The sequence below is a fragment of the Grampus griseus genome (assembly GCF_964374135.1).
Source record: "Grampus griseus genome assembly, chromosome: 15".
NCBI classification, from domain to species: Eukaryota; Metazoa; Chordata; class Mammalia; order Artiodactyla; family Delphinidae; genus Grampus; species Grampus griseus.
In genome coordinates this window covers 45,352,997-45,367,017 of record NC_139009.1, presented here as the reverse complement: position 1 = coordinate 45,367,017, position 14,021 = coordinate 45,352,997, and the positions used below count along the sequence as shown (strand labels likewise).

General features: G+C 35.7%; 1 protein-coding gene across 2 annotated transcripts in view; it reads left to right on the top strand.

Annotated features, from left to right (window-relative positions):
- Window positions 1-14,021, top strand: part of RTN4 (reticulon 4) — a 66,593-nt gene that overhangs the window by 45,722 nt on the left and 6,850 nt on the right. For both annotated transcript variants that reach the window (XM_082671931.1, XM_082671932.1), the window contains 2 exons: window positions 5,665-5,872; window positions 9,322-9,460. In XM_082671931.1, coding sequence (XP_082528057.1) covers window positions 5,665-5,872; window positions 9,322-9,460 — 347 coding nt within the window. The remainder of the gene's footprint in view (window positions 1-5,664; window positions 5,873-9,321; window positions 9,461-14,021) is intronic.

Sequence of the window (14,021 nt, the reverse complement as noted above, 5' to 3'; positions counted from 1 at the left end):
TACAATTGTTTTTGGCTATTCTGGATCTCTTGCATTTCTATAGGAATTCTGCAACTGGTATGTCAGTTTTGGCTAAAAGGCAGCTAGGATTTTGATAGAGATTGCTCTGTAGATCAATTACCATTTTAATAATAGTGCCTTTTAATCTATAAACATGGGATGTCTTTCCATTTATTCGTCTTCTTTAATTTCTTTCAACAATACTTTGTAGTTTTCAGTTTCTGATACTTTGTAGTTTTCAGTTTCTGAGTCTTTCACTCTTTTTAAACTCTTTTTGATGCTATTGTAAATGGAATTATTTTCTTAATCCATTTTCAGATCGTTTGTTGCTAGTATAGAAATACAATTGATTTTTGTATATTGATTTTTTTTTTTTTAATCCTGCAACCTTTCTGGACTTGTTCATTAGTTCTAGTAGTTTTTTGGTGGATTCCTTAGGATTTTCCACCTACAACATCATGTTATTTGCAAATAGAGATTGTTGCATTTCTTCCTTTACAATCTGCATATCTTTTATTTTTTTTCTTGACTAATTGCCCTGCCTCCATACCCCCCCAGGACAGTGTTGAATAGAAGTTGAAAGAGGGGATATCCTAGCCTAGTTCTTGGCCTTAGTGGGTGGGGACGCTTTCAGTCTTTCACCATTAAGTATGATGTTAGCTGTGGGTTTTTTGTAGATAACCTTTATCAGCTTGAGGACATTCCTTCCATTCCTATTCCTAGTTTGTCAGGTGTTTTTATAATGAAAGGGTCTTGGATTTTGTCAGATGCTTCTTCTGTGTCTAGTTGTGATGATCATGTGGGGTTTCATCCTTGATTCTTTTAATATGGTGTATTATTGATTGGTTTTCATATGTTGAACCAACCTCGTATCCCTGTGATAAATACCACTTGGCCATGGTGTATAATCCTTTTTATGTGTTGCTAGATTCAGATTGCTAGTACTTTGTTGAGGATTATTTTGTCTGTATTCATAAGGAATCTTGGTCTGTAGTTTTCTTTTCTTGTGATGTGTCTGCCTGATTTTGGTATCAGGATTGAGCAAACATCTAAATTAACTAATGGATATAAATTTCTTGATGGATATTAGAAGCAATAGTGTTTCAATATATTTCTCAGAAAGGGTTTTAATAAAACTTTATGACTCCCTCCATTGAGAATCAACAATCCTGGATAAACTTAATCTTCCAAAGTTTTTTCATTTAAACCAATTTAAATAATCTGAGACCTGAAATATTTGTGAGTGTCAATTAAGGTGGCTAGAAACTAATATTTTTTCATCCGTACAGCTTCACTAACAATTTCTTAAATTCCTTTACAAAAAAGGATTGAAATCCTTCTATACTTTGCACAATGACTGTGATAACAGTATAGATTGCCTCTCAGACCTTCCTATTCTAGGAAATATTACTTTTGTCTTACGTGTGCCTATCAGTACCTAGTTGTCCTGTCTCTCTTGACTCTTTTTCCCTTTGTTCCTCCTCTGTGCTTTAAGGCTCCACCAGGGCATCCCTGGGGCTTATTTCCACAAGACTCTCATGGTATCTGCTTTGAGAACTCTTGTATAACTATTTACGTATTTTCATGCAATATGTATCGACTTGCATACCAGATTTTCAGAGCTCTTCCAATTATTGAAAAGATCTCATTTCTAGGAACCATTTAATAGGTGGAAAGGAAGCAGTAGGTTATGGTTTACTGTACTTTCATGCAGTTAGGTTTATATTAGGCTGCAGTCACTGAATACTGCTGGATCATATACATGACTATTCCCATGTCATCAACTTTGGGGAAATTGACTTTATTATACCCAAAGCACCAGAATTTTAACTATCAGCTGTATGTACATATTAAGCTAGTAGGGAGGGTATTCTCTGCCCAATAGGAAAGCCTACTGGGAAAACCACACTCTTAATCAGATTCATATGGTTCTTAAAAGATGCTTTCAACAGCTTGATTAATTATAGTTTTCTACTATGGAAACATACAGGTCAAGAATATTGGAATAGAGCTCTTTTCTCCTTTTTGGATTTAACTGTAGGTGAAGTATATATATTAAAATTTACAAGTTCCTTATCAATTAACCTATCTTGTTAATTTTACTTTCTTCTTGGCCTTTATGATTCATCTCACATGTAATAATTATCTGCTTATACTCTGCCTATTCATTATATGTGCAAATGTGTAACATTTTGAAGGACTTTAATGTGCTGGGCCTTTAATTTGGCATCATACATGAGTGTGAGCTTTATCAATAGGAAGCCTGTGTTAAAAATTCATGTTGTACCACTTATTAATTAAATCATTTGGGTCCAGTCATATAAGAGCTGGCTCTCACTTTCTTGTCTGAAAGCCTGCCTCATAGGGTTTTAAAAATTGAAAGAGGTAATGTCTACAGACAGTATTTGGTATAATTTAAGTGCCCAGTAAATGTTGACTCAGGAAATAAAGGGATATGTGGAGACTGCAGATCAGCAACCTGGAAAACATTTCTCAGGCCTAAAAAGTGTATAGCTTTTCAGTCTTTTTTTGGCACCTCTCATACTGTTGTCATAGTGACATAGTTCATGATCGCTTGAAAAATTATAGGAATATGAATTTGTTGTTCTCCTAAAGCTTTAATAATGTTTGACCAAAAAAGAAAGAGTTTCTAGGAAGGTGCATTTCAAAAACACTGATATAAATAAAAATATTTAAGCCTGTCTCGCCCCAGTAAATCTAGATCGAGAAAGGAAGCAGATATTTTAAAATTTTATTTGGCACAGATAATACAGCATTAAATCTCACTAATTTGGACGCACTGACTAGGAATTTGAATGCAAGATTGATATGTATCTTTGTACTAACTGTGAATCATGTTAGTTTCTGTGAGTCTAGAGGAAGTAGAGCCTCATCCAAAGTTATACAATGCAGAGCCAGTACTAGAATGTGGGTCTCTTGAGTCCCAGTCACTGATATTTCCTTGCACCATAGCCATCTACATAGAAATCATAGACTACTTATAAATAATTCTTATCTAGTCATTGAAACTGTTCAAACAGTAACTCTATTTTATTAGGTAATTTGGTTAGACGTTAATATATGTTGTATATACCTCTAAGCCTAAGTCATTTATTTCATAATCAGGTTTTACTGACTAGTTTTCTTTTTAGCACCTTTATTGGAGTATAATTGCTTTACAATGGTGTGTTAGTTTCTGCTGTATAACAAAGTGAACCAGCTATACGTATACATATATCCCCATATCCTCTCCCTCTTGCGTCTCCATCCCACCCCTCTAGGTGGACAGAAAGCACGGAGCTGATCTCCCTGTGCTATGCAGCTCCTTCCCACTAGCTATCTATTTTACATTTGGTAGTATATATGTCCATGCCACTCTCTCACTTTGTCCCAGCTTACCCTTCCCCCTCCCCATGTTCTCCAGTCCATTCTCTACGTCCGCTTCTTTATTCCTGTACTGACTAGTTTTTAATGATGGTAAGGAATAGTGAGGCTATCTGCATTTATTTTTTATCACTAATAGTAATTTTGAAGGTTAATAAATGTTTTGGAGCACTTTGAGGACCAGACATTTTTACAAAGGAGGGTTTTTTTCATATAAAACCAGGTTTGGGGTGTACCTTACTTGCTTATTCTTCTAGGTTGTCAACTTTTAGGTGCCCTATAATAGTGAAAACTTAGATGTTTTAAAATCCTTTTCCATGTGGTTTATAAAGTAACATGTTTGTGACATAACACAGCAATACAGTTTATTTAAAGTTACTCATAGGTTGACATTTTGTTTTCTTTTTCTCTGTATATTTATTTTTATTTATTTATTTATTTTTTTGCGGTACGCGGGCCTCTCACTGTTGTGGCCTCTCCCGTTGCGGAGCACAGGCTCCGGACGCGCAGGCTCAGCGGCCATGGCTCACGGGCCCAGCTGCTCCGCGGCGTGTGGGATCTTCCCGCACCGGGCACGAACCCGCGTCCCCTGCGGCAGGCGGACTCTCAACCACAGCGCCACCACGGAAGCCCTAGGTTGAGTTTTTTGAACAGTATCAGCTCATTGAGTGTTTGCTGAATGTCAGAAAACTATTAGCATCGCTGTTATTTCTTTATTCAGTGTTTATTATTCATAGTGTAGATACACTATTTCAAGTTCTGGTCCTGTCGCAGTTGTGTTAGTATCTTGGTACAGTAGTAGAAACTAGTTGAATCGAACAAAACTGATGTAGATGTTTTCAGCAGAGTTGGAGCGAACTTGAAATAGGGAAAACTTTAATAAATAGTTGAAATCAGAGTTTGAAAACAAAGCCGTAAATCATATATAGGATGTTAAATTAATAGCATTCAAATCAAATCCTGTTTAGGAGAATGGAATAAATGTTCCCTAAACATAATAAATGTTGTTGAATCCCTGCTATGTGCGACACACTGTGATGGGCATTTAAAATATCTTAATCAGTATTCAAATGATATTTAGTAATGGGAATTTAGGGCTTCATAATAATATCTAACATTTTACAGTTCACATGCATAATTTTTCCCACAAAAGTACCCTTAACAGGGGTACCGTTAAAGTCAAATACCTTCGAGGACCTGGGGATCAAGACCAAAGCAGCCCCCAGAAATGTGATTTTTCTTTGTCACCTCCTTCATCTTAAAAATGAACAACTATTTAAAATTGTACTCGAGAGTATATCCATATTTATTTTACTGTAAGATTGCTCCCCCCACCCTAACTGTCCACAGTCCAGAAGGAGGTGAATTATGTTTAGCCTGTGAATTCAAGAGCCCCTTGGCACACTGCAGAATTCTCCTTGGGTTGTACATAACCTGATCTTGAAACCACAGGTCTCTGGTTATTTGATCCCCACAGTGGCCTGTGTCCATGGGCCAAGAGCAGACTTGTTAGGTTAAGCTTTGTCTGATTCCTTACTATTAATAAACGTTATATAACACTGCAACACATTTTTTCTTTGATACCTAAAGTTTTATGGCATTGCATGTACCTCCTCCTAGAGGGAGATAGCTTTTTAGGTAATCTAAAAAGGCTGTTTCCCTCTGTTATTTGCTTTGCAGGAAATTTTTGTTTAATGATAGCCAAGTTAGGTTACAATTTTGTTAAGTTTCTCAGAGATCTTTTAAAAGCAGAGCTGTGAAACTCATCTGTGTAGTTTTTAGTAAAGTTTTAGTTTCTTGGCATGTTTTTTTTTGAATTAGTGATTTTTCTGCAGATAAATATATTTTTGTGTCACTGAAATATCTTATTTTAGTGAGTGCATAAGATACTTTTTTTGTTATTTGAATATATCATGCATTTTGTGAAGATAAAAACCCTCAAGATGATTTTTAAGAAGCCTCTTGTTTTAGATTAGGTGTCCTGCTATGTTGGGCTTGAGAGATTTAATAATCTTGTAGAGCCAGGATGACTTGGACATGTAGGAAATAGATTTGAATGAGAAATATTTTATGGTAAGTGGAAATCAATATAAGGTGTTATGCTAATATACAGCTTAGGGTGGGTTTAAAATTTAGCTTATAAAGTTAATCTTTAGTATTTTAGGTTTTGGTTTATCTAGAGGCCTTTTTACTTTTGTGGGTGGAGTAAATATAAACGTGCCAAATACAAATGGGTAAAGTAATGTTCTAATTTCAGATTTCTTCTTTTTAAATTTTTAGTTGTTGACCTTCTCTATTGGAGAGACATTAAGAAGACTGGAGTGGTGTTTGGTGCCAGCTTATTCCTGCTGCTTTCATTGACGGTATTCAGCATTGTGAGTGTAACGGCCTACATTGCCTTGGCCCTGCTCTCTGTGACTATCAGCTTTAGGATATATAAGGGTGTGATCCAGGCTATCCAGAAATCTGATGAAGGCCACCCATTCAGGTGAGATGTTTGGAAAACAAGGCACACAGTTGGCAGCACTATAAACAAGAGTAGTAGTGAGACTTCACTCTGCTATCTGTAGAGTTACAGGCATGCATTTTTTACTGCTAAAAGATAATTGCAAATGTTTGCTGAAAACCTATACCAAAAGCATCTGCATTTGAGATTTCCTAACAGTCATTTCATAGGCTCATGATGGAAAAGACTGGGTTTATGTATCATTCGCCTAACTCTACTACTTGTTAGTAATATTTATTTATTAGAAGTAGGTATTGGTTACCTAATTTTACTTGTATGGAAGCTGTATCTTTTTAACATGTTTGGGATTGGTGAGAGTTATATTTTCTTTATTGCTTACTTTTTATGCTATCTGATATTAGAAATACCTTTCTTTCCAATAGTATGTTAATATTTTTCTGTTATGCTTCCTCATCATGTCTATGTCTTTTCTTACCATTCCTTCTCTATCTAGTTTCTTCTTTTCCTTCCCTAAGGCATTACTTTTGTATTATCCTTTGGATAGCTCCTTTATTTCAGCATCTCCTTGCCTCTAAACCGTCATCTTCTTACCTTATTTTGACAAGTAGCATTATCTCTGCAATTGCTAATGGGGTGGATGCACCTCAGCTTTGGATCTTCTGACCTCACTTCATACTCATCACGTTCCCCACCCTCACCTCCCTTTAAAAATTGAGATAAGTCTAATTCACATACTATAAAATTCAGTGGTTTTCAGTATATTCACTGAATTGTACAACTGTCACCATCTCATTCCAGACATTTTCATCACACCCAAAAGACACTCTGCATCAGTACCTCTCACAGCAACTCCCCACCCAGCCCCCCACAGCCACGAATTCATCATGTCTTTAAATGAGTCTTTTATCTCAGACTTGTCAATTTCTATCAGTTAACACCACTATTATCCTAATTTCAGGCTCCCGGTTTTCACGAAACTATGAGAATAGATACTACTCCATTTTACAGATGGGGAAACAAACTTTGAATTCAGTAACTTGAAATTGCAACTTCAAAATAGCAGAGTTATATCATGCCACAAATCGTAAAGGAATATGATTTTTAATTAGTTACACTGAAATATGTAAAAACATTGTCAAGCGAACAATTCTAAATTATCTATAAATTTTACATATTGTTTGATTTTTTAAAGAAGACTTTTAGAAGAAACTAGTGATTTCTTTATTTCCTTAGAAACACTGTCCTTAGCTCAAAGGCCTTTTATGGTTATTATAAAGTAAATTCAGCCAACATGCCAATTTAATAAGCCTTTTGGACAGTTTTCCAAGTTCTCCAGTCACAGTAAAGTTAATATCATACAGTTCTTATGTAATAACCTGTGGTCATTGGAAAATAGTGACGACTGTGCTGGCATTGCATTAGTATCACATAAATGCCAGTTGAATGAATGTAAAGATCCACAGGGTGCCATTGATGGAGAGTGCTGCCTTTGTGGCCTGCTGGCCAGGCATCCTGTCTTCAGCAAGAACAAAAGCAGTGGTACAAAGAAGCAGAATACCAGCTAAAGTCGTATCAGCCACTTTTCTAGATTTCTTAAAGCTGCATAAATAAATTTTTGCTGATTTAAGGGTAGGTGTGAATGTTTGACCATTTTTAACTTGATAATAATAACTTGCTATTTGTTGGCTAATAAATAACAAGTGTCCTATGCTAGACATTTGTACTAATGAAGATATATTCCTAGTCCTTGACAGTTTATACTTTAGTAGAAAAAAATATACAAGTATACACATGTTTATATTTCAGGGCTGGATATGGTAATTACTGTAAGAATAATACAAAAGAAAGCATTGTTAGAGTTACATAGTAGGGTTGGGAGAGGCATCGTGTATGGATGGAATTTGAGATGGTGCTGACTGACGGTGTGCTATCTCCAGAGGTGAGAGGAGAGCACTGTGGATTGGGAAAACAGTGTGAGGAATAAAACTTCACATTAAGATGAAAAATGTTTGGTGAATGGCTCAAGTTTGAGCTACAACATTGTAGTGAGAAATAAGGTTGGAAGGATTTAGGAGGGCTGTGGTAGAAAAGTTGGAACCATAGAATCATAGAATGTTTGAGTCTGAATGGATTCAGGAAGTCTGTTTTTTAATTTTGTAGATTTGGAACCATGACCTAAAGAAGTTCAATGCCTTTTGCAAGGTTACATAGCTAGGTGGTAGCATGCCTCCTAATTCCCACCTGAGTTCAACCTAAATAGCACTATCTAGTATAGCTCAAATAAAACGAATCTGGCATTGGCTGAAGGAGTGAATCAGAAGATAGATTAGAGACTGGTTTGGACACTGATAGACTATTCCAGTTTTTAAATAATGAGCACTTAAACTATAGTGATGGCATAGCGAATGTAAACGAGGAGGCACAGGGCTTCCCTGGTGGCGCAGTGGTTGAGAGTCTGCCTGCCGATGCAGAGGACGCGGGTTTGTGCCCCAGTCCAGGAAGATCCCACATGCCGTGGAGCGGCTGGGCCCGTGAGCCATGGCTGCTGAGCCTGTGCATTTGGGGCATATTTCAGGGGTAAAACTATGAGACAAGGAGTTATCAAAGAGGACTGTAATTTCCAGTGTAACTAGGGTCCACGGATATGGGGAGTTTTTGAGGAGGGACTGGGTAAAGAGTTGCTTCCAACAGATAAGAGAGAATCCTTAGCACTTCTGATTGCTCTAAGATAAATGGCTTCTTTGAAACAGTAACTAATGAAACAATTCTTTGCATTCCTGCCTACTTGACTTTTTCCCCCCATTACAGTTGTCTTCTTAAATTTTAACAATTCCAGCTGTATTCAGTATAGATTGGGGCATCTAAATGGACAGGAACTATTGTGTTTCACTGAGATTGACTTTTGGCAGCCATTTCACAATTGGGGGCTTGGCTTATTGGATAGTTTCCCCTAAAGATTAGGCTGAGAGAGTATCGTATTTGGAAATGAGTAGAAGTTTTGTTAGGAACAAAACTTTTTGATGGGATAACATTATGTCCTCCTGAAAAAACCAAATCCATAATAATCCATAATAATAACTACCATTTATTGAGTGCTTCTTCGTGCCTGATTGTGTTAAGCACATTACTCATTGAAATCTCAAGATAATCTCCATTGTATAAGTGAGGAAACTGAGGTTACAGGGATGACTAAATAACTTTCAAACGTTACACAGCCAGGTAAGTGGTAGAGCTTAAGATTCAAGCTCAGATAGGTCTGGTTTCAAAGCGTCTGCTTTTTTTTCTATACCCGCGTTATCAATGAAATACCCCATGCTTGGTTTTTACATTGTGCTTAATTTGGAAAGAGTAGGCTTCCATAGTAAAATATTTTACTAATGTCCTCTTTTACAGATATATTATTGCTGATTGACAGACATCCAGGGAAAATCATCCAGTCAGTGACAGTTACGCTGTGTTTTGTTTTCTAGGGCGTATTTGGAATCTGAAGTTGCTATATCTGAGGAGTTGGTTCAGAAGTACAGTAATTCTGCTCTTGGCCATGTGAACTGCACGATAAAAGAACTCAGACGCCTCTTCTTAGTTGATGATTTAGTTGATTCTCTGAAGGTAAATTTACTTGCTTTCCATTTTTTGGCATACCCAGATTTTAATATCAGAGTTAAGAGAGTAAAATTTATTTTCTATATTAAAGTAAATGATAAAGATGTAATGAAATCATTACTGTAAACTTGGGTTCCAAAATTCAGAATCTGATCAAATATTTAAGATGGAGGAAAGACAATTCCTTTTTAAAGAAAAATGTTATAAATTCATACTTTTAGAAATCATAAGGATTAAAAGTGAGAAGATAAAAGAGAGTTTTGGCTGTAAGAATAAAGATTATCTAATAGAGTTATTACCAGATATGATTTCATCTGCTTGACTTTGTTTTAGAGTCTAGCACTTAATTTCTTAGCTTGTGTGTGATTCATTCATACATATAAGCTATTTCATATTCTGTATACTTTCTTGGGATCTTTATTCTGGAAAAACTTTAATATTCTGAACACTTTGACTAATCACCAGTTGGTAAACTTTGGAATTTTCTTTAGTTTTTGGATCTTGCTACATAGCAGCTGTTAGAGTCTCACCTTGCAAGTAAGCTCCCCAAAGTTCAGACTGATTTAAAGCGAGCACTAAACTCGTCACGTAATGTGAACCCCAAGCACTGGGACTTTAGTGCTTTTCCTTTATGTGGAACCTGCCGTTTGTGTTGTGTGTATTATTGCCTGTGACTTAAGACGGACTTGTTTCCAATCTAAGCCTGGGTAGAAATGTACTGTGGTAGTAATTACCATAATTTCTCTTTCCCAATAGATACGTACAAGTTTGCAATTTACTGTGCAAACCAAGGATGTCATAGCAATTGGATGATTGGGTCTTTAGATTCGGTGAAACAATTTTTGAACTGGTCAGAATAGGTTTAAATGCTCAAAATGCTTTTGACAAATATCTTAGCCTTAATAGGCCAGTAAATAGACATTATTTTCAGCTGTGTGCTTCTCTCAGTTTATTAAGGCTTGGAACGTCCGTTACTAATAATATTAATGGTAAATAATTTAGTTAACTTTTATTATTATCTCTTGTGTAGATTGCTTGCATTTAGTGACTCATTCTGTAGTAGTGCTTTGAAATAATCTGATGTCAGTCTGTAAATTAAAATATCATAGTTATGTCATTTGGGATGTTTGATTAGTTTCAAAAGGGAACAAATAATATTTGGGAGTAAATCAAATAGAACCTTGTACACATGGGTCCTAGAAGAAACCAGCTCCTATTTATTGAAGTGGTATTCACAATATATAGCTTGAGTGCTCAGGTAGAACATGTTTGAAAAATTATTGAGGGGAAGGTACTAGTGCAGTTTAAGATGAAGGGTTGTGTGGGTAGGAGTTGATTGAGAAGAAACACTGTAAATAGTGATAACAGAGCTTCAAACAGCAAAGGGCCATCTCTGAATTTGGCAGTCAAAAATTGTTGGGGGGGCTGACTTCAAACAAAAGTATCATGAAACTTGATTGAGGAGTCACTGTTTTTATAGACTTAATAAAAACTGCAACAAAAATAAACTAAAAGTCATGTTTGCAGCGTACAGCAGTGAAGGTAGCTATGTATGTCTAATTTAACATTTTTCTTGAGAGAAGAGGCATTCTTGAAGATACCTGTTTAAAAATAAAACAAATTGATCTGGGAATGATTCATTCATTGTATTCCAGTTTTTACAAATTACAATTTAAAGTTTCCCCTTGTCTTTAATCAGTTGAAAACTTATTTGTTCTTTCAGAGTTTATTGTCATCTATACACAGTCCTCTGTGTAGACAGTTATGTAGGTGTGGAAATATTTGCAAAGGCTAAGGAAGTGAGAAAATGTTAGAGGAAGACTGATTAAATACTTTAGAAAGCCTTTAAAATCTGATTTGCACAGGTATTTGAAAATAGAATATGAGGAAATTTTATTAATAAATTACATTTATGAGATAATTTCTTTTTGCTGTTAAATCTCATTTTAAAAATTTCTTTTGAAAATTACCTTGGGTTTTTGTGTTTTTTTTTTAAACAATTGTGTTATTATGAGGAAGCTAGCATAAGTGAGAGAAACAACTTGGTATATTCTTGCCTTGAGTGATTTTGCTAATTTGAAAGTAACGGGAAATGGCACATAACGAGATAGGTTACTTTCTGGAATGCTTTATTTTTATGAGTTTTTCTTATATTTTTAAAACATTCTTTGTTTCTTAATATTGGATAAAAAAAGAGCTGCATTAGAAGTGTAGTTTACTACTTTTTCTCCTTAAGGATTAGAAAAGAGAAAAATAAAACTTATTTTTTTATTAAGTTTAAACTGAGTTTTAAACTTAGTTTTTTATTAAGTTTAAAACTTATTTTTTTAATAAGTTTTTTTTTTTTTTTTTTTTTTTTTTTGGTGGTACGCGGGCCTCTCACTGTTGTGGCCTCTGCCGTCGTGGAACGCAGGCTCAGCGGCCATGGCTCACGGGCCTAGCTGCTCTGAGGCATGTGGGATCTTCCCGGACCGGGGCACGAACCCGTATCCCCTGCATCGGCAGGCGGACTCTCAACCACTGTGCCACCAGGGAAGCCCTATTAAGTTTTTTTGAATGGTTTTCCCGAGTAGTGTTTTTGGCAAGCCCAGAGCTCAAGGAAAGCTGCTTGGTGACTTCTCCAGATGGCAATTCATTCAGGGCTCCAAATAAATAACAGTTGTTTCAACATATTAACACTTAGAATGAACTTTGCATTTAGGTCTCAAAATCTGTTGAGGCAAAGAATAAGGTAGGATGTTAGTCTTATTCTCCCAATGCAAAACCCTCATAATATACACGAAGGGTCTTCCTAGATAAACTTTGTGGTTCTTTTTGATTCTTCATGGGGGGACTTTTAAACCTTATGTCATTGTGTGTGAGTATTATAGATTTCATTTGTTTCTTCACTGAATTAAGGGTACTATAGAAACACAGGATACTTGCTTAATATGTCTTAATTGGAAAAAGCTGAGAAAAAAACAACACTTGTCTCTTTTCAAAATGACTTAATAGTATTCTTTTTCTAGAGAGAGTTCCTTGAGCATTTGCCACTCTTATCCCCCATAGTTTTTGTTCGTATAGAGAGCATTTTTAAAAAGAAAATTATTTTCCCTCTAACTCTGCTACTTTTTGCCTTTTGGCTACAGCAGTTGGCAGGAGAATCATATTCTTCCTCCCTAAAGCAAGCAAAAATGGTTTTTGCAGTTCTTTTTTTTTTTCTTTCACTTTTTCAATGTAAAGGAAAAACCAATTTGCTCTGTTAAACTGATTTTATTTCCTTATATTCAGATTTTAAATTTGGAAAGTTTGCTAATAAATAGCCCCAGGCTCTCCAGTTTCCAGGTAAATTTGTGATCTTGTTAAATAACAGAGTTTTAAAAAAATTTATAGGATCCAGCTTTTGATTGGGATTACTTTTATCATATGGTTCATAGCTAGGAAAATGGAAACCACCCTGATTTCAAGAAAATGCAGTGGGAATTAGTCTCATTTATAAATCTTTTCTCATTTAGAAAATTGACATTGTATCAAGCTCTGTGGCTTTTTAAAAATAATAGCTTTTTAAAATTTGAAAGAGGTTTCTCTATAACTCACTGTCTTTATAAGTATTTCATGCCCTCAAATTTATATAATCTACATTGCGAGATTCTGGGTCATAATCACCGCTACTTCTATTTGAAACCTTCTTCCTCAGAAGTTAAAAAATATAGAGCCACTATTCTTACCATGTGAAATTTTTCTTCTCTTTGCTTATTATCATTTTTTTGGTGCTGTGAGAGAGAGGCTATTCTATACGTTATTCTAAAGAAATAACCAAACCCCAAGGTTCATCAGGCCTGTTGGAAAAGATTTGATGTGAGGTGGTGGTTCATCATTTGTGCCTGGTCTAGATCTCTTTTTGGTGGTTGACTTGGACAAATAAAAATAAGACATGTTCTGCAGATTTCTCCTTTTAAATTCTTGTGTACAGTTGACCCTTAAACAATTTGGGGATTAGGAACACTGACCCTCCTCACAGGTGAAAATCCATGTACAGTTTATAGTTGGCCCTCCATATCCCCGGTTCCTCCTCATCCAAGGCTCCTCTGAATCTGCGGTTCCTCTGGTATCCCTGGTTCCATATTCATGGATCCAGCCAACTGTGGATTGTGTAGTACTGTAGTATTTACTGTTGAGAAAAATATGCTGACAAGTGGACCTGTGGAGTTCAGACTCTTGTGTTCAAAGGTCAACTGTAATTGTTCCATTTGTTTTGCTTCTTTGCAGTTACCTGCAAGCTTCTAAATCCTAGAAAAGATTTCAACTGTCTATAGATTGAGCAACAATCCATTTCCCAAAAGATTAATTCTAGTCAAATATTATGGGCAAAATCACTGAAAAAATATTTCTAATTCCATTCAGTAGCATTTATTTCAAACATTAGTGTAAAATTTTACCACAGGCAAATGTTTTGATCAATCCTCAGGATTTGTTTTAAAGTGGGTTTGTTATGTTGCATGCCAGACATAAGCTAAGGGGAGGAGAATGAATGGAAAGGGAAGTAAAGGAGGAGTGTTCTCTAGGAAAATTAAGCTGTGAAAGCTGT